The sequence below is a fragment of the Schistocerca gregaria genome, chromosome 10 (genome assembly GCF_023897955.1).
Source record: "Schistocerca gregaria isolate iqSchGreg1 chromosome 10, iqSchGreg1.2, whole genome shotgun sequence".
NCBI lineage: Eukaryota > Metazoa > Arthropoda > Insecta > Orthoptera > Acrididae > Schistocerca > Schistocerca gregaria.
The window spans coordinates 193,421,157-193,443,300 of record NC_064929.1 but is presented as its reverse complement, the minus strand read 5'-3'; the positions used below and the strand labels follow the sequence as shown (position 1 = coordinate 193,443,300).

The window sequence follows — 22,144 nt, the reverse complement described above, 5'->3', positions numbered from 1 at the left end:
AACTTTGTGGATAGCCCTCGTACAACAGATACTTGGTTAAAACTGTCACTTAACAAAACTTCAACTTTTAATTCTGTGTAACGGAAAAAAATTGTGATTTTTGCATTTGTGCCTATAAGCACCCTCTTTTAAACTCATAACTCCAGGAATGTCGGGGACCTGCTGTTTTACAGTACGACCAGACCCTGTAGCCTTTGGAACCAGTGGAGGGTCCCACTGGTGACAGCTTTGTATGTCTCCAGATGGTGAAGTTTGACAAGAGAACTAATCTAGGATCTGCTGAAACTCTTCCTCCAGTGGGATGCTTGCGATGGGGCCTGAGCTGTCAGGTCTCTTCAGACATACACAAATAATAGCAAAATGCATAGGATGTCAGGGGTTATGCAATGTCAGCAATTAGGAAATTCCATGTGATCAGCTACTATAGGCCTAGTTGTTGCACCTTATCTTCTCACCATATCCCAAGATGGGTGACTCATTGGCTGTTGTGATGAGCAGGGTACATCCAATACGGTCTGGTTGAAGCAATGACACACTGCTGATGCCGAACACAGTGTTCACTAAAAACTGTGATATTTTATTCGCAACAAAGGGTTGTTTTGATATTCCCTGACAACAGGCGAAACCAACACAAAAATGCTCTGCAGGTAAGCTTCTTGAGTAGCGACCACAGTAAAATCTCTGGTCTTTGAAACTGAAGGTTGCACAGCCTAGCAAAGTTGTAACGTATTTGCAATGTGTGTGTATCATCTCTGTGCCTGGGACTGGCAAAAAATGATGTTCTTGTGTACTCATGTCTGTCCCTCAATTGGCCTCAGGCCACTGGGTGAAGCAAAACCACTAAGGTTACTGGTAACAGTAGTCATTGCAGTAAGGAAGGGGCCTTACGAGGTTTGGCCAAAGGTGTGATGAACAACCCTTATGGGCCAAGGGCATGGTGGCTGATCTTGCTTTATTGACACCTATCACAATGCTTTCTCTCATGTGACAATCTCTGTCAATCACATGACACACTACAACAGGCTTGGACCCAGGGGGAGGGAGACCTGGGGTACCTGCTCTGGACGGCAATTTCAGTGGGCACCAAATTAATATTCTTGAAGAAAAAACTTTGTTTCACAAAGCATGTTGCATCCCTGGCACAATGGTCTACCGATTATTCATATGATTTTGGAACGAATCCCTTTTGGTTTTTGGACCCTTTTGAACACATTCTACACTGATTTCTGATCAAATCACAAGTTTATTTTTGAATTCGTGCATAGTGTACGTGATGTCTATGTCAGGGAAATCATCATAGCATTTGGAGAAAAAAACTTTCCAGCGGACAAAAGGGGACAGAGCTATACTAGCTGAGCTGAATAAACCTGAATGGGTGAATACCTTTCACTGTTTGTTTATGGGGCTGATTGGGTGTGGGAATGATCAGAGTTGTTATAATTATTAGTGAAATACATTGATTCAGACTACCAGAACGGAAATAAAGGACTAACAGAAATGACAGATAAGAAAGATTACATATGTAATTCCCGTGTATGCAAGAAAATTAAATTCTGAGAGAAGATTTTTGCCAGATCGCTGCACTACTAAGGGCCAGTTGTACATCCCCACAGTTAGCAGCAGCTTAAGTTCTATACTCGGAATAGTGTGGAAAGTGCATTGTGCAAACACATAATAATGGCTAGCTGGAGAATAAACGTGGGATAACTGAACTGGTGATTCTGGCAGGATTAGAGAAATTAACTGGAGAATACATTGTGGCAATGGCAGGAATAGTTACAGAATTAGTGATGACAAGATTGCTTATTAGAATGAGGAAGGAGAAGAAACAGGGTCTTCACACAAATGATATGGAACAATATGGTGATTCCAAATTTATATAAAAATTTCAGAGTAATACTTCTTGATCTCATGTTGAGAAACTGAAGCATATGAATGAAATGTGAAACTATTTCCTAAGATAAAAACCTTTAGCTTGTAATAGGCCAATAGCTATTTGATATTGGTAGTTTATGAATTATATTTTGTTGTGTCATTTATGTAAATCAGGTAGTTAATGATTACCATTTCTGCCAAAACAGACTCGCTTATTTGACATGTGTTACAACTGCTGGAATTTTAGAAAGGTCTTATTTCGTTTTATCTAGCAGACAGTGACAAAATAGACGTAATCAAATTGAGAAACCACATCAGTCTAGGGTACTATTCATATTAATAGCTTTTTCAGTATTGACGAAGACATTTTGATTTTCCATGTAGCAAAACATCTGAAAAAATTTGATGAGATAACAGATTCTATCGTAGAAAGGAAAGCATGCCATGTAAAGTTGTAACAAGATTAGAGAGAGAAAAATGCTGGGACCTAAGGATTGAAGAAATGTGTGTTGTCTTGCTTGCCTCTTGTCTTTGCTGGTTTTATGTTTCCTATATTTAATTTTATGTCACAGAAAATATAAAGTTATTAGCTAATAGGCAATAAATAGTACAAATTTCCTGAAGAGTTCTTGCTCTTCCACCCACAAATAATATCACCCAGTATTAACTGTGAGCTTTTTTAAGGGAGTAGGATATCAAACCGGCCGACTTAAAGAGCAGGTGAGGCACCACACGACATTTTGATTTCCTCTGTCCTGGATATAGGTTTCATGGCTTCCATTACAAAGTATATACACTTGAGTTCCATGGAACACAATACAGTGATGTGCATCAGAAGAATGCTGTGTGAAGCAGCGTGGCAATGCAGTTTGGCACCCGTAAGACCAAATAACATGTGTTACATTTCCTCAAACATCTACGTTTTATATATCAAACTCTTTAGAAAGATGTGCACTACAAGATGAAAATATTTTTGAAAAATCGATTTTTTAAGTTTTTGTGTCCAATCTCATACATTTAAGGAGGGTGGGAAGGGGATGGGATACGCTGATATCAAGCTTTTGCCCCGGGGTTTGGAAATATGGCAGATCTGGGGCTACACTACCATACTCTTTATCAGTTTTGACTGAGCAAGGTGGTGCAGTGATTAGCACACTGCACTTGCATTTGGCAGGACAACAGTTCAAACCTGCATGTGGCCATCCTGCTTTCGGTTTTCCATGATTTTCCTGAATCACTTCCGGCAGGTGCCAGATGATTCCTCTGAAGTGGCATCGCCAGTTTCCCTCCCCATCTTTCCTTAATCTGGGCTTGAGTCCTATTTCTAATGACCTCATTGTCAATGGGATGTTAAACATTAATCTCCTCCTTTACCAGTTTTGCCATACTCCTGGGTGTGCAAGGTTAAGTAAGGCTAAGAAAACGCTTCTCCAAGTTGTGCAGGAAGTAGATGTGCCTCCAACTGTGTGGCACAATGAACCACAGATTTACATTTGCCAAAGCTGCTTTTACTTTTCATAATTGTGGGTTGTATTTTGTTGGTCCCTCAGGCCACCTGACAGTACACCTCAACAGATTAGACAAGCACAGTTCACCCCCCCCCCCCCCCCCAGTTTACAACTGCTGTCCACCAGTTATTATTATTGTGTTGTTGAAACATCAATGTATGGATTCTTAGGTTGTTTCATAGTGTCGTAAACTCTTCATACGAACATGTCCAAATGTTAGCCCCCAACAGAGCAGCAATAGTAAGGGCACAACATGCTGGCCTCCAAACACTGAACGTTAAAAGCTGGTACCTTTTGGAACACTGAGTATCAACTGCTCTGTCTCAAATTACTGCCAACCTCAGTTGAGACACTGTAATAGCCTTTCAAAGTGTTGTTCTGTTGTCTGTGTGAGCAGATGATTAATTGATTGATAACAGTAATTGTACTTATATTTAAAAGCATTATGTAGTGTAAGACGTGATCACAAATGTTTACTAAATGTTTTGAATGTCATTTTTCTACTACTTGTTGTATTATATTACCACTGCCTTAATTTAAATTCATACTATATCTTGCAAGAAATATGTGCTGGATTTGATTATGACTGTCTCTATAATGGACATTCATGAATTTGTGTTACTTCTATTTGAAATTAATAGTACAGCAGTTGATTGACACAAGTCAAATGTAATTTACCAAGAATTCCAGGTTTCCCAGAAGAATCGCCACACTGACAATGTCTTTCTACAGCACAACAATGCATGGTCACATACAAAAACTCCAATTTGTGAGAAACTGATAAGCGTACACTAGAAACTTCTTGCACACCAATCTTTCAGTTCAGACTTGTTCACATGTGAAAACCATATTTGGTCCAGTAAAGAAGCTATTAGGAGTGAAATATGTTGTAGACAACACATTAATCAAAATACATGCACAATTAGACACTGAGGCAGCCAGCTTTTGTTCTGAGAAGGAATAACAAAGCTTCCTACCTGAAGAATATGTAGAAAAATAAGGCACTACATCTGTACTGATATATTTCACCAATTAAGTTGTGTTATAATATTACAGTTTATATTTGAATGACTCTTATAAATATTGTATAAATCACTTTGGTAAATTGTACTTACAGTGAAGACACTGCAAGAGTAAATGTCCTTTGTGTTGATTTTATAAACGCTGTCTCCAATCCTCTAATTAGTTAATATTACAAGTTGAGATTGATCAGTTTGTGATTTTCATGCTGTCCTACATGATGCGGCAATGATCAGCAGGCACCTAATGCCTGATGGTACCAAATGATCAGTATAAGGATATTTAACACATTGTTGTCTATCAACAAGCAAAGAGCCTCTGAAAATTACTGTTGTGTGTGTGCAGTATCTCACATACACTACTGGCCATTAAAAATGCTACACCAAGAAGAAATTCAGATGATAAAACGGGTATTCATTGGACAAATATATTATACTACAACTGACATGTGATTACATTTTCACGCAATTTGGGTGCATAGATCCTGAGAAATCAGTACCCAAAACAACCACCTGTGGCCATAATAATGGCCTTGATACGCCTGGGCATTGAGTCTAACAGACCTTGGATGGCGTGTACAGGTACAGCTGTCCATGCAGCTTCAGCACGATACCACAGTTCATCAAGAGTAGTGACTGGCGTATTGTGACGAGCCAGTTGCTCGGCCACCGTTGACCAGACGTTTTCAGTTGGAGAGAGATCTGAAGAATGTGCTGGCCATGGCAGCAGTCGAACATTTTCTGTATCCAGAAAGGCCCGTACAGGACCTGCAATATGCAGTCGTGCATTATCCTGCTGAAACGTAGGGTTTCGCAGGGATCAAATGAAGGGTAGAGCCACGGGTCGTAACACATCTGAAATGTAACGACCACTGTTCAAAGTGCCATCAGTGCGAACAAGGCGCGACCGGGACGTGAAACCAATGGCACCTTGTATCATCACACAAGGTGATACGCCAGTATGGCGATGACGAATACACGCTACCAATGTGCTTTGTCCGCGATGTCACCAAACACGGATGCGACCATCATGATGCTGTAAACAGAACCTGGATTGATCTGAGAAAATGATGTTTTGCCATTTGTGCACCCAGGTTCGTCACTGAGTACATCATTGCAGGCGCACCTGTCTGTGATGCAGTGTCAAGGGTAGCCGCACTCATGGTCTCCGAGCTGATAGTACATGCTGCTGCAAACATTGTCGAACTGTTCGTGCAGATAGTTGTTGTCTTGCAAACGTCCCCATGTGTTGACTCAGGGATCGAGACATGGCTGCACGATCCATTACAGTCATGCGGATAAGATGCCTGTCATCTTGACTGCTAGTAATACGAGGCCGTTGGGATCCAGCACAGCGTTCCGTATTACCCTCGTGAAACCACCAATTCCATATTCTGATAACAGTCATTGGATCTCGACAACGCGAGCAGCAATGTCATGATACGATAAACCGCAATCGTGACAGACTACAGTCAGACCTTTATCAAAGTCGGAAATGTGATGGTATGCATTTCTCCTCCTTGCGGAAGGCACCACAACAACGTTTCACCAGGCAATGCCGGTCAACTGCTGTTTCTGTATGAGAAATCCGTTGGAAACTTTCCTCATGTCAGCACGTTGTAGGTGTCGCTGCTGGTGCCAACCTTGTGTGAATGCTCTGAAAAGCTAATCATTTGCATGTCACAGCATCTTCTTCCTGTCGGTTAAATTTCGCGCCTGTAGTACATCATCTTCGTAGTGTAGCAATTTTAATGGCCAGTAGTGTACTAATGACTGACATCACTAATTACAGTTGCCATTAATTCTCAGATCTTCAATTAATGAATATTGGCAGTTGTTCACAAGAGCTCAGGATGAAACCATCTGTACTTGGTAGAGTGACAAATTTTGAGATCTCAAGGGTAAGTTAAGATGTATGTTGACAATCTGTCATTGCAGCTATGGTACAAGAAACAATAGTTGAAGTACCAAAATGTGTTAAAAGAAATAAAATGTATGTAATATGCCACACTGTAGAATGTTCTTGCAGTGAGACAGTCACAGTTCCTGAGATCGATTGCCCATGGACTCTGGCCTGCTGAGGAGCATCGCAGTCCTGGGTCCATGGGCAGACCATGAAAATCCACTGTATTACGCCACACACAAACAGACCCGGCCTGTGGACAGATCAGTGAGACTAGATTCACCATTAAAAAAATGAGTTTTCACCATTCATCCTGTTTTTATTACAATAATGTTCTTCTCACTGTTGCAATTTCAGAAAGTTAGATCAAATTAATACATTCATGCCTTGTTACTATAAGAAGAAGCCTTAAGATTCCATCTCACAACCTACGCTCGTATTCAAAACTTAACAATGAAAGTGGCTTTTGCATGATGTGTCACTACCACGAAACACAGGTCGATGAAATGTGGACCTTTCATGGAAAGAACTGCTACAATATGGGTAACTGAAAGAAATATGTAATGAAAGGAACAGAAAGGACACTTTGATTCAAAGACAATAACTACACTGAAGCTACTGCAATTTAAGACAGTCTCCGGTACATTACAAAAGGTGGGATATGTTTCTTAAATAAGGTTTTGATCACCATGGATGGCAACACATGCTCTGGAATGTGCTCCAACGCTGGCCACAAGCTTGTCAAGTAGTTCTCATTGCCCCACAAATATGACTAATGATGTTTGATGTTCATCAGTGCATGTGGAATACTGCAATAGTTCTCAATAATGCATCCCACAGATTCTCAATGGATTTTAAGTTGGGAGGGGGAAAGGGGTGGGGGGGAGAACAGGCAGGACAGTCCATTCATCAATTATCTGAGGGTGAACATACCCCTGGCACAACCAGGAAATCTGGGGAAAATGTAGGAGTTATTTCATCTAGAAAAAAATGTGGGAAATCCAGGGATTCTAGTAATTTTTCATTGTTTTATTTTTCAGTTAAATTTTAGTAATGTTGGCTGGTGGAAACTGATACTTTAAAGAACAATTTTACTTTAGCCCATATTGCAGAATAATACTGCAGCAATAAAACATAAACGAGAGAATAACACCAAGTAAAATTTTAGTTGCAAAGAAAATGTGCCATGTACAAAAACAAGATGCAGTGCACACAGAAGTGTCTGCAGACAGCAAAATTTTTCAAATGCTTTAGGACAAATACTGTGTAATACTTTGTAACAACAAACTGATTTCGGTGGGAGTGATGTCACAACCATTTACATAACTAATAGGTCACAAAAGAATAATGCAAGTGGTAGTTTGAGAAGCATTACTTTCCAAGTAAATTTCCTGTTACACAAGATGAACTATACTGCATGTAAGAATGTACAATTGATTTCTTATATCAACGAGTGTTTGCCACTTAGAAAAATTTCAGGCCCAAAAGACTGGCCATCCATTATTTAAAGTTTTACTGGTACTTTTGTGTTTGATAAACCTCAAAAGGTGACACATGATAAAAAAGACCATGGTTCAAGATCAGTTTTTCATATTTACTTTCGTTCTTTTATAGATTACAAATTATGGCAAAATGATGGAAAAAATTGTAACTATCCTTTAAAAAAAAGGTGCAAGATGAGTTCTTAAGCAATTCCACATGTAATTGGCTTTCGCATGGAAAAGTCAAAGTGCTCAATGGAACATGTATTCAGCCAGGTAACTCATAAAATTTTTGCTGCAAGCAGTGAAATTTATAATTGTGCTTGTCAGAAATATTCAGCTGCTGCAATTTAAGTTGTGCTTTAGGCTCCTGCCTAATCACAACCTAGCAAAAAATGATTACCAATATTATATGTAAAAGCTTAACTTTTCTTGTAGCTATGCTGTATGTTCATTAACTGAAACCCTTAACTTTTTCTCCTTATGTGTTCACACTACTGAACAGTGATGGTGCTGTTGGCTGACTTCATAATGTGTCCTATGTTCTAAATATCTGCTGTCATTGGCTGGTAAGATTTCGTGACACGAGTCATGATTGGCTGACAAAAGCACATCGCAATCTCAAAAGATTTCTGTGCTTTGGAAGTAACCGTGCTGTATTTGGTGAACTTCATACTTGTACTTTCGTAATATGAAAATATGCAGTGAACCTGTTGCTGTGAATCAAAGATCTTTCCAGAATGCATTGTTTTTTGCTAGGTTAATTTCCTAAAGTTCTAGCAAGTTCTACACCAGTGTAGGAAACCTTTACCATTCAAAGGAATGATAAGTTTTTACAGTTCCAAGGGAAAGTATATTGTCACTTGAAACAGAAAAAATATATTTTCGCCCAGGGTGTAGTGTATTCTTACCCAAAAAAGTGTATTTTTAACAGAAAAAAATTGAGGAAAAATTTGGGACTTTTTTTCGTTTTCCATGTATACTGCCTGTATTTCCTCGTTCCCAAGAGTTGCCCTCTCAGACTGTTCAATGTGACTGTGCAATACCATGCATAAAAATAAAGTCGGAACTGAATGCAGCCTTGAAAAGGTGTGAATGTTGAGGGAGTACAATATCACAATAACTTTGACCAGTGAGTGAACTGCATGAAAAGCTTTGGAGATCAGTATGCCCATGCAGCATTATGCCTCCCAGCTTGTAACACCTGGACCAGCAAAACAAACAATGCTGGACGTTCCGTGATATGTCGAGAAGTGGGAACACAATATGCTCCCAGGAACATTGTGCAAATGTGGCATACTATAGCTTAGTGAGGTTCAGAAATCTTACTTTCAATTTTGAATGGTTGCATGTGGTTGTTGTTGTTGTGGTCTTCAGTCCAGAGATTGGTTTGATGCAGCTCTCCATGCTACTCTATCCTGTGCAAGCTAATCATCTCCCAGTACCTACTGCAACCTACATCCTTCTGAATCTGTTTAGTGTATTCATCTCTTGGTCTCCCTCTATGAATTTTACCCTCCATGTTACCATCCAGTACTATATTGGTGACCTCTTGATGCCTCAGAATATGCTCTACCAACCTATCCCTTCTTCTAGTCAAGTTGTGCCACAAATTTCTCTTGTCTCCAATTCTATTCAATACCTCCTCATTAGTTATGTGATCTACCCATCTAATCTTCAGCAGTCTTCTGTAGCACCACATTTTGAAAGCTTCTATTCTCTTCTTGTCTAAACTATTTATCGTCCACGTTTCACTTCCATACATGGCAACACTCCATACAAATACTTTCAGAAACGACTTCCTGACACTTAATACTCGATGTTAACAAATTTCTCTTCTTCAGAAACACTTTCTTTGCCATTGCCAGTCTACATTTTATATCCTCTCTACTTCGACCATCATGTTATTTTGCTCCCCAAATAGCAACAACTCCTTTACTACTTTAAGTCTCTCATTTCCTAGTCTAATTCCCTCAGCATCACCCAACTTCATTCGGGTACATTCCATGATCCTCGTTTTGCTTTTGCTGATGTTCATCTTAAATCCTCCTTTCAAGACACTGTAAATTCCGTTCAGCTGCTCTTCCAAGTCCTTTGCTCTCTCTGATAAAATTACAATGTCATCGGTGAACCTCAAAGTGTTTATTTGTTCTCCATGGATTTTAATACCTACTCCGAATTTTTCTTTTGTTTCCTTTACTGCTTGCTCAATATACAGACTGCATAACATCGGGGATAGGCTACAACCCTGTCTCACTCCCTTCCCAATCACTGCTTCCCTTTCATGCCCCTCGACTCTTATAACTGCCATCTGGTTTCTATATAAATTGTAAATAGCCTTTCGCTCCCTGCATTTTACCCCTGCCACATTCAGAATTTGAAAGAGAGTATTCCAGTCAACATTATCAAAAGCTTTCTCTAAGTCTTCAAATGCTATAAAATAGGTCTGCCTTTCCTTAACCTGCCTGCTAAGAGAAGTCATAGGGTCAGTATTGCCTCATGTGTTTTTACATTTCTATGGAATCTTTGTCCATATGCTAGCTATAGGTACACGTAACAAGAATATTCAAAGAACTGTGACTGATGGAATCCAAACTGATCATCCTCGTGGTCAGTTTCTACCAGTTTTTCCATTCGTCTGTAAAGAATTTGTGTTAGTATTTTGCAGTCGTGGCTTATTAAACTGGTAGTTCACTAATTTTCACATCTGTTAACACCTGCTTTCTTTAGGATTGGAATTATTATATTATTCTTGAAGTCTAGGGGTATTTTGACTGTCTCATACATCTTGCTCACTAGATGGTAGAGTTTTGTTACGAGTGGCTCTCCCAAAGCTGTCAGTAGTTCTAATGAAATGTTGTCTACTCCCGGGGCCTTGTTTCGACTTAGGTCTTTCAGTGCTCTGTCAAACTCTCCTATTTCATCTTCGTCTACATTTTCTTCCATTTCTATAATATTGTCCTCAAGAACATCACCCTTGTATAGACCCTCTATATACTCCTTCCACCTTTCTGCTTTCCCTTCTTTACTTAGAACTGGGCTTCCATCTGAGCTCCTGATATTCATGCAAGTGGTTCTCTTTTCTCCAAAGGTCTATAATTTGCCTGTAGGCAGTATCTATCTTACCCCTAGTGAGATAAGCCTCTACATCCTTAGATATGTCCTGTAGCCATCCCTGCTTAGCCATTTTGCACTTTCTGTTTACCTCATTTTTGAGACATTTGTATTCCTTTTTGCGTGCTTCATTTACAGCATTTTTATATTTTCTCCTTTCGTCAATTAAATTCAATATCTCTTCTGTTACCCAAGGATTTCTATTAGCCCTCATCTTTTTACCTCCTTGATCCTCTGCTACCTTCAGTTTTTCATCTCTCAAAGCTACCCAGTCTTCTTCTACTGTATTTCTTTCAGTCCCATCTCCTCAAATTCTCACCTTTTTGCAGTTTCTTCAGCTGTAATCTACAGTTCATAACCAATAGATTGTAGTCAGAGTCCACATCTGCCCCTGGAAATGTCTTACAATTTAAAACCTGGTTCCTGAATCTCTGTCTTACCATTATATAATCTTCTGAGACCTTCCAGTACCTCCAAGCTTCTTCCATGTATACAACCTTCTTTTATGATTCTTGAACCAAGTGGTTATCACTAGTAAATGAAATGCAGAAATGTAGTTTTTTGTGGGGATATTTTTCTACAAGAGATGAAATTAACAAAATTGCACAGCATGATAGTTATAATTAAACATGTTTCCAAATTTCTGAGCACCTCAAGAAGACAACTGGAGCAAAGACATCCAACAATGAGTGTATTAACTGACAGACAAAGTGCTACAGTAATGTCAAGTATTTTCCCAGTACTTCTGTGTACACGGAACCTATTAAATAATTAATAGCATTCTGGAGTCTATTACCTAGTTGTATAACCTATAGCCTTTAATTAATAAATGAGCTGAGAGTATTGGTGACTGTTATACAAATGTCAAATATTTATTCCATATTTCAAGGCTGATACCAATCACCAGAATCCAAAACAGATGTGACAGATCAGTACATGCATGAAAACAATGAGAACTACATCTATGTCTAACACTGGATATGTGGTTAGAAAAAATACTAATGTGAAAGGAAGCTTAAGCAAATAATAAATTCTTAATGATCAAATAAGGAGAAGTGTTGTTCATCACAGTTAAACTCATTTCTTCCTCCATTTTTGGCCATTTTCGAAACACACTAGAATGTTAAAAAACATTCCTTATAAATGGCATGTTGTTTGGTAGTAAATTGCTCTTTAAATTGGAGAAATTAACATGATTTTTTCCAACCATTCATTGCAGTGGAAATAACATTCTGAATTAGGTTCTTCACTATTTAACAAGACTACATGATAACAACAAAGAAAGCGATTATGATACAGACCCACTCTTTATTACTGTCCACAATGAAAACTGAATTACATCACTTTAACATGAAGTAATAACGTATGTTGCTCTTCAAGCCCTTTCATTGCAATTGTAAAATTGCCTGTCATGAAATACTGAAATGCAGAACCAATGTAAATGTACAGCATGTTAAGAGAATAATTTCAACCCAGTAGGTAGGTCAACTACATACTATCAATTATTCCAGTAACATGGTAAGAAGCCACTGTTTAGAACAAAATACAGAGGAAAATAGAAAGTATCAAGGAAATCAAACATGACTTAATTGTACATTTGAATAGTGTCTCTGTTGCATTCCTCTTCTTGCTGGTGTTATCTTCCAGAACCCTCAGAAATGGTTCACTCTCCAGTAGTTGTGGTAAGACCCTGGTTATTTTTAATACTATCCATTGGCATTAACTGGATGTGCAACTGTACAAAAGAAAATATATACATAATTTATTTACAATTAATTTATCTATTTGTTTGACTCAACACTTTGTGTAAGCCTTCCTCTGTTCGTTGAAATTGGAGAGACTGCACACAAAGTGTCTTAAGTGATGTTGTTTATGGCATGTAATTATGATGAATATACATAACATATTTTATGGACTATAAGATGCTACAGACTATAAGGTGCACTTTAATTTTTAACCGCTTTTTTAAAACAAGGAAATGTTTGCCATTTTTATTATAAGATTGCAAAGCCAGAAAAAAATTATTAGTTTACAAAACCGAACTGACCCTCAAACTCCTTGAAAATTGTCATCATCTAGCTCTTTGGTCATTTTGCATTCAGTCCTCTATTTGCACATTTAGTCTTCCTACCTTTTTCATTTTTTTAAAAAGAAGAAGAAGAAGAAGAAGAAGCCCGCCAACTGCGAATGGATTTTTCTGTTGGTGGAGGATCAAAATGACACTCAGTTGCTCTGTTTACATGTTCTTCTGAGTATACCTTTTATTTTTTTCCCACTGCAAATCTAGCTACTGACAAAACTATTGTAATATTACTGACAACACAAATCACTTTCAATTCAAGCTCACTGGCACCGTAGACTGCAATGATGCATCATAAGCTAAACAGTGTTCTGGTTTTGTGATAGTGGAGCAGGAAGGAGTCAGTGTTAGCAAGCTTGTGAATCCCTATAACTCATGTTTGTTGCATTGGTGCACTGCTGTTGTCAGTTGAATCCAATGTTGCCAGAGAGAGATAGTTTCCCACAGCATCGAATATATGGCCATTTTTAACACTAGAAGGAAATTTAAACCAAAAGAAATTCTGTTTTTTTTTTCAGTTAAAAACACACATTTTCTTGGGTGAAAACACGCTTTTCCCCTGGTGAAATCTCACTTTTTCCCGGGTGAAAATATATTCTTTTCCCTGTTAGGTGACAATACACTTTCCCTCAGACCTGTAAAACTTAGCAATCCTTTGAATAATGAAAGCTTTATTATACCAGCATAAAAGTTACCAACACTTTATCACTTCTTTTATATATACATAAAAACACGTTTTATAAATATCTTTGATGCACGGCAACATTTACACTCATGTACAGCCAATGGCAGCAGATATTCAGGGTGCAGCACACGTGATGTAGTTGGGTAGCAACATCATTTATACATTGCAGCAAATATTTCTGGCGAGCAAAATGATAAATTTCACTAATGTCTACTGAACATTTCATGGGTTACCTAGCTGAATACACATTCCGACAAGCATTTACTTTTCTGTAGAAAAGACACGCGCATGTGAAATTGCTCAAGAACTCACTTTGCACATTTTTTGAAGGATAATTATACTTTGTTATTGCACAAGTTCTAATCTGTGAAAGAATTAAAATAAATATGAAGAGCTAACCTTGAAACTTGGTCTTTTTTGCATGTATTATCCTGTATATGTGTCAAACACAAATGGGCCACTAAAATTGTAAATAACAGTTTAAACAGCTGGTCTTTTGAACCCGAAATTTTTCTGAGTGGCTGATTCTCATTATAAAATGAAATGTCGTGTGACGAGGACCTCCCGTCGGGTAGACCGTTCGCCTGGTGCAAGTCTTTCGATTTGACGCCACTTCGGCGATTTGCGCGTCGATGGGGATGATATGATGATGATTAGGACAACACAACACCCAGTCCCTGAGTGGAGAAAATCTCCGACCCAGCCGGGAATCGAACCCAGGCCCTTTGGATTGACAATCTGTCGCGCTGACCACTCAGCTACCGCGGTGGACTGATTCTCAGTGTTAAGTTTTGAATAAGAGTCCAACACTGTGTGGTTTAAGAAATTCATTGTACATTCTCACACGTAACATAATTCATCAGCGTAAAACGAAATTTTAGCTTTAGGTAATGTTTCTTAAGCCACCATTTTCAATATTTTCCCATGACCTGTTAGAAAGGAAACAGTTCTCACATCATGCTCATCCAGAGCAGTTTGTTGTACAGCAGTCTTAGTCACATCCATCGAATAGAGGCTCACAAGAAAGAGGCATCAGAAGCAGTTTGTTGCTATGAAGTGCTGCATAGTCTTTGACATATTTTGCTGTCAGCAGATGCTTGTGTGTACACTGTGTTTTGTTATTGTAAATGGCACATTTTCTTTGTAACTGAAGCTTTATTTCAGTGTTATTCTCTCATTTATGTTTTATTACTGCAGTATTATTCTGAAGCAGTGAGCTAAACTGAAATTCTTTGTTAGAGGATCAGTTCTTACCAGTCAACATTACAAAAATTTAACTGAAAAGTAAAATAATGAAAAATTTCAAAAATTCTAAAAATTAAATGCATTTTTCCCAGATGACAAAAACTCTGCTTTTTTCCAGATTCCTGGGGCATATACACCCTATATGCACTTTAGGACCCATGTTTACTGGACATCTTTTCTTCGTGTCTTAGTCCATACTATCTTCTCTGAAAATATGGCATGCAAAGAGCTCATAGTAGAAGAGGTCCAATGTCAGAGGTAACAGAACTATTTTTGTTCATGACTTTAAAGCCTCGGTCATGTCTGGACCAGGGTATCTTACCTCAAATTGATACAGTTACCATTTTCCATCATCACAAAATGAATTATCCTTTTATTTTTTAGGTACAATGAAATACAAAGCTTCCAATTTTTCACTCCATCCCCTCCTGATGGAAACATCTGATTTAATTTACCATCTTTCACCTGTCCCCAGTTGGACCTCCGAGTGCTTCGCCAGTTTTCTACCAATTAGAGTTTCTTTTTTCCTTTAGCATTTGCGCTGCTGATTTCTTGGACCCACAAGCATCTATGATATCTGTATTCATCTATTACCAACATTATAATCTTTCTAGATGACTCCATCCTTCCCACAACTTGAGGTTACTACATAGAGCTAAATAGAATTCAACTTGTGTCAACAAAAAAGTAGTTTAGACACAGAATAGCAGAAAAATACTCTCTGTGTTGTAAGCACAGAAGTGCTCATTACAGACTTGAACTAGGTTTAAAAAATTCAATATGTTGGTTAAATTTCATATGCTGCCACCACATTATGTAATATGCACCAAAAGCAAAATCATAGCAACCGCTATTTTTCATTATAAACTGTTTTGAATTTTGTGCAGTGTCTTACTTCCATGTAAATATCACAATAACTATGACCATTAACAAAATTACGGGCATGCCATCATGAACCTGACATAGAAAACTCTAAGTAAAGCAAAAATAAGCTTTTTACCAAACAGTTACTGTAAAATCATTTGAGAAAGATTGCTGGGCATGTCTCTCGATTCTGTCATCACTGACCGGCTCAAAGGTTTCAGACACTGTCGGCCTCCCCTCCTAAACAAACAACTAAACTTGCCCAGCACTTTGGATGAAAACTGGTCACCGCACATTGGCCATTATATCCTGCTTGGGCTATACGACCTGGTAAAAGTGCACCACCGACAGTAAAGACCATTTCGTCAACTGGTAAGCTTATGGCCACAGGTTCATTGGGAATCTCAAGGAATAATCATCACAGTTTACTTGGAAAAAGGTAAAACCATAACAGGACCCTATTATGCTTCATTGTTGGATCATTTTAAACTTGTGTTGGCTGAAAAAAAACAAGTTTGGCAGGCAAAAAAGTGCCCTTTCGCCAGAATAATGCAACATGACAGATATCGGCAATAACAATGGCAAAAGAACCATCCTGTTCATCAAACTTAGCCCCAAGTGATTTCTTCCCATTCCCTTACTTGAAACTTTGGCTTGCTGGGAAGAACTTTTCATCAAATGAGAAAGTAATAGTTGCAGTCAATGAGAATTTTGCAGAGTTTAATACAAGCTATTTTTTTGATTGGATGAAAAAGCTGGAGGATCATTCAACCAAATGTATATCTTCCAAAGGAGACTATGTTGAGAAGTAAGGTGTGTTGTCTATAAAAAATTTTCTTGCTTTTTTACCAGATGTATCAAATCACACACACACACACACACACACACACACACACACACACACACACACACACACACACACACACACAAACCCCTACATCATGCACAGTGATTGAAGGAGGCCAGCGCTGCATTTTGGCAATTGGACTGTGTTGTGGTGAAGATTGTGTTGGGTGGGATGGGTAGAGGGAGAGACAGGTGGGAGAAATGGAGAGGAATTGGAGGTGGGTGGCTAGCAGCTTGGATGGGGACAGCTGGTTTGCTGGCTACAAATGTGGAATGGAGGGAGTCTGATGCAAGAGCTAGGCATGTGACAAGGCTGTTGAGGCTTGTTATCAGTGAAGCATGCTGAAGGTGACATGGGTAAAACGATGGTAGAAGGGGAATGGAGGGTGCCTGCAGGGACAGTAGGATAACTGAGATTGACACCTGTATGATTATGGGAGCAGAAGATGTTTTGTTGGATAACTCAACATAGTTCAGAGAAGCTAGTGGTGGAGAGAAGACAACAAATGGCACTGGTTGTGAAGTATTCATTGAAACTGAGCATGTTGTACTCAGCTGCATGTTGTTTCATGAGGCGGTCAACTTTGTTCTTAACCACAGTTTGGTGGTAGCCAATCATCCTGCTTGTCAGCTCGTTGGTAGTCATACTGACATAAGAAACCCTGCAGTGTTTGCAACACAGCTGGTATACGACAAGGCTGTTTTCACAGGTGGCCTGGTATCTGGTGGGGTACGATAAATCTGTGACAGGACTAGAGTAGGAGGGGCTGGGTGGATGAATTGGGCAGGTCTTGCATCTTGGCCTATCGTACTCATGGATATGATCCCTTTGGCAAGGAGCTGGGAGTGGGAGTGGTGTAGGGATAGAAATCCAAAAGTATTTACATTTTACTGCAACACAACATTAAAATATGTACAGCCATGGAACAACTTTGGCATTAATTAAGGAGTGCTAACCTGCTCCCCTTTATTCCATTGGCAAAATTTTGCAAGAAAATGTTTCCCCTCCTACTGCTGCCATACCATTTAGACCCTAATCCTATAGAACTGGTCTGGAATCCTGCAAAGAATACAACCCATAGCCATAACAATCAAAAATTTTGTTGTCCAACATGAAAAACTAATGACTGATGGTTTTGTTGCTAATAAAGAAACATTGTGTGTCTCATAACCCAGTGAAAATCTTTTGATGTAAAATGTTACTTTGGCAACTTGTAAGTCAATTTTACTTCTTTACATTTGAGTAGCTTTTCATTTGAGCTACAAGGTACGGGGGCATCCTTCCAGACCTATTCACCAGGGTAAAAGCTAAGGTACACATCAATCCTGAGACCTTGGAATTACTAGCCTTATCACTAACCACTACAGCATTTTTTTTGGTCCTGTGACATAGTATCATATGATTTATAAGTCATTTATTGCATATGTTTTGATTGGCAATGTACTGAGAGTATTATATAGACTACAAATATTAAGTGGTCGTAAGTAATTGTTAATAGTTTTGTGAGAAGTGTGGTCCAGGTCCAAACCTGTTTGCATCTTGTAAAGAGTTTAAATATTTGTGAAGATTTTGAGGTATTTACCCACCTACTGTATAGGTCTTTGTCATGTTATGACTTAAGCTATTTGCATTATTAAGCTTTGTTGTGGAATTTTGGTGTTGTACTGTATTTCAATTGTAGATCTCTTTTATAGACAAGATTTTTGTTTTGTCTTTCAAAAGATTTTGATCAAGTTTACCTTACTAAAGTTTTCTACAATGCTACTTTTTACAAACCCACATTCTTGAATGTTTTGTTTTAGTGTCAAACCTAGAATGTGCGGTCCTCTTTGCAGAGTCTATTCTACTTCTTTTTTATTGTTCAAAGGACAATTATACTTTGAATCTTCATCTGATTTACATAACTGATATTCTACTGTTCTGCAGACAAGCTAATCCCACTGTCAGTTTTACAAGCATTTATTCCCTGTTTTCTTTCAAGCAGTCGCTATGAGATACAACTAACTGTGCTTTTTAATTCTTATGTCCACTGAGCTGACTGTTTCCCTTCAGTCTCCCTTCATACAACATTTCTGACTGTGTCTAGTAAATCAACAAGCATTCTTTCCTTTCCATCACCTTCACCACCGTAATTTTCATCTGAAACTGCAATACTCCTTATCACAGCTTGATCCTTCTGTATGAAAATTTCCATTGTCTTGAGGTGACTGTGTTGTAGTTCTTATGCAGACAACAAATTCCTAAAACGACTGGCCAGTGTTTTCTGAATTTTGTGATTGCTGAAATTCATCACAGAGATGCACTCTGCAACCCTATTTCTGTTTTAAATTTAAAACGAGTACTGTACTAACAGTCCGAACTAACCCTTGTTTTTTGTCATATAAAAGTTCAGATCCTTTCATATACAAATTTGGTGTTGCTCTGTGCTTGGTGTTTACCTTGTGGTCAGACCATTATCTTACTCTGTTTCTGCACATACTTAGTGTTATACCACTGGTACACGCCACCAGCTGTGCTTCAAAAAATGTTTTGCTTTAGCGAGCATACGTGTGCTGTGCCGAGTGCTGAAAGTGCCACCTCCCCCTCACCCCTCTCGCCCTTCCTCCTCCCTTGACCTCCTAGAGAGAAGTGCCATTAAAGTTTGTTGATGACACACACACGTATCTCTCCTTTCTGCCAGACAAGCCACGTGCTCTTCTCCCGTCAGTTGGAAGGTAGTTTGTAAACAAACAGTGTATGCACTTCTGTCATGCAGAACCACATTCTAGCTTTGAATCTTTTCGTATTTTATGAACTGATTATAAACTCACTGCATTTCTTCCCTTATTTTATCTGAAGTCTTATGAACATAACACACATTTTAATTATTTTTTCTACAATATTGCCTCTGTGTTTCCCCGTGCCTCTAACTTTGCTTTAAAAGCTTATGTTATGCCAATGAAGCTCCCCAGATAATGTGACAACCATAAACTCTAAGAACAGTTGACAGGACACATATTTTTCTTGAACTTTGGCATTTTAGAGGAAAAAATAAGCTTGTAACTGATCCTCAATTTCAACTGACATGTTATAGTCTTGTTCTCTAATTTCTAGTTGTAATTTTAGTTATGGGGAACAGTTTTTTAATGATTATTCTACCATGTTTGCACAACATTGTGGTTGAGTGGCTCTATTGGGTACAACATTAAATCTGTGTGTTTCCTGAGCAGTAGATATTGTACTTTCTTGGAGTGTTTTGATATTTTATCATCTTAGATAATTTGAATTAGTAATTTTTCATCTTGTTTCCTGCAAATTGGATCAAGAATGGTACCATGATTATGATGAGATAATGAGCAATATTCTTATGTAATATAATGGATATTAATGATTTACCACAACTCTCAAGTACTTTTGCCTTATGTTATTTTTATATAATTGTGATGTAATGAGGTGACACATGTCGATGATTTTATTTTGTGGTTCTGAGTATTAGATACGAATTTAAAGGAGTAAATGTTTTCTACAATTAATGAGTGTAAGTCAAAAATGTATTGTGACTATAAGCCCTTACACTAGTTGCATTCAACCTACAAATATTTAAGATCATATCAGACCCCCATTTTGCAACTATACAATAATGTGTGATGAGAAATATTGATTATAGCTACCCATTTTGAGATCTATATTATCTGTTGGACAAATCAGTAACCATTCAAACCACAACATGGTCACATTTCAACCTTGATAATTTTTATTTGCCTCAGTTTTAGCTAATTAATTTACATGTAAAACTCAGTGATAAATGTAAGCACTATTATCCCATGAGGTAATTTAAAATGGTTTTTAAATGAATAGATATATCATTTCTTTTGCTTTTCTGGAATTTTCACTACTATTTGTCTGCATTGGTCATTTCCAACGATGTGTCCAAGTTGAGACAGGGATAGCTCATCAGATGCTCTAACTTCTTTATACTACAATTTTTCGAGTTGAAACTACTAAGCAATTTTGACCTAGGTGTGATATTTCACTGTCTTTCTCTCTTACCATGTTTTTGTAAGTACTCCAGTGTGCCATATTTTGAAGGACTATTGCTCTATGAAGCAATTCAAGATATTTTAATGCGAGGAGATAGCATTTTTGTGTTAGAAATTCATTGGTTTTGATGTGTAGCCTTTGCTGTCCCCTGATTTCATTCATACTCCCAGTATTTTGTTGGGACAAGCAAAGGTTTTTACTTCTCTATTTTAACACGGGGAGTATAGATAAAGTTTGGGTTATATGTGTTTTATGGTTCCCCACCTATTCAGCTTGCTAACTGCATTATCCATTTTACTGAAATGTGTTAATATTTTGTAGCCTGTGCAACTTTGTGCAACAACTACCCGCAAAAACAGTCAGACGATCTAGCAAGATTTTACTTATGTTATTAATCTTTTTCATATGTACTTGATTCAGTTCTCACTCAAGTCAGGTGTAAATGATTGCAAAGGGTTGACTTATTATGGTTTAACCCAAATACTTTGATTATCATAGAATTAAGTGTTCTGTCATGTTGTTGATTCATTTTATATTTTGGTATTAGTTCCACTAAATAGTAGTGAGATTAATAATTGCCAAACACTACAAACAACACCTGTAAACCATTAAAACATCAATGCTGATTCAGTTCAGCCATTGTCTACTTCCTATGACCCTGAATTTAGCACCGCATCAGTAAAGTAACAATAGATTTTCCCCTCAAACTAACAGAAACCATATTAGTAAATTCCTCTTTTGTGAAGCTTTCTGGCATAATTTTAACTTCATTTATTTTAAGATCTGATTATCTTGATTAATGGTGATTTCAATTATTACAGGAGCTATTGTTTTTCTGCATGGAATCTCACAAAGTCGATTAAATGTAAGTCCACTCCCACTTACACTAAATGAAAAAATTTATAACAGGTCCCTCCTATAGCTTTTAGGCCCCTACTATGGCAAACTGTCTTTCCAGGGAGTGACTGACATCCTTTTGTAAACAATGTGAGTCACCATCCCTATGGAATGGGGAAGAAATGTACATGGAGGCAGCCAGCCAATCATATTTTAGGGAATTGATTTAAAAAAAATTATTTCAAAGGCCCAGTCAAATTTTTGCATATTTTCTCTCAGAGCAACTTCTGCTGAGTCTACGTGACACAAGTTGCCTTCCATTCAGAACTGAGGCAATTCTGTCCAGCTGAAGCTACTGACAAGACGCCTTCAGCCCTCTGCTGAAACTGCTAGCAAATTCACGCCATCGGTTTTAGCCAATAGCGAGTGTGGGATACAAGTCACGTGTATGGACTCTGGAGGATTCTGCAGTGCAAAACTTCCAAACCTCGAGCAGAACAGACGTCTTTCTGGCTCTGCACTCCATGACCGGCCACTAACATAAATTAACATCAACCATCTCCCCTTCAGTTGTCCATTATAATTAGTTGTTTGGCCTCTTAGACTGGCCCAAAACCTGGTAACTTTGAACCCTAGGCACGCCCTTTGTATACCATACACTGAAAT

The 22,144-nt window shown here is 38.2% G+C and overlaps 1 protein-coding gene across 3 annotated transcripts in view; it reads right to left on the bottom strand.

The window, feature by feature from the left end:
- Positions 1–11,743: 11,743 nt before the first annotated feature.
- The window catches only part of LOC126293519 (uncharacterized), a 49,580-nt gene continuing 39,179 nt past the window's right edge, over positions 11,744–22,144 (bottom strand). The window contains exon 6 of one of the 3 annotated variants that reach the window (XM_049986770.1): positions 11,744–12,635. In XM_049986770.1, the coding sequence (XP_049842727.1) occupies positions 12,564–12,635 (72 nt within the window). In that variant the 3' untranslated portion in view covers positions 11,744–12,563. The remainder of the gene's footprint in view (positions 12,636–22,144) is intronic. The other 2 variants (XM_049986771.1, XM_049986772.1) reach the window with 2 other exon arrangements.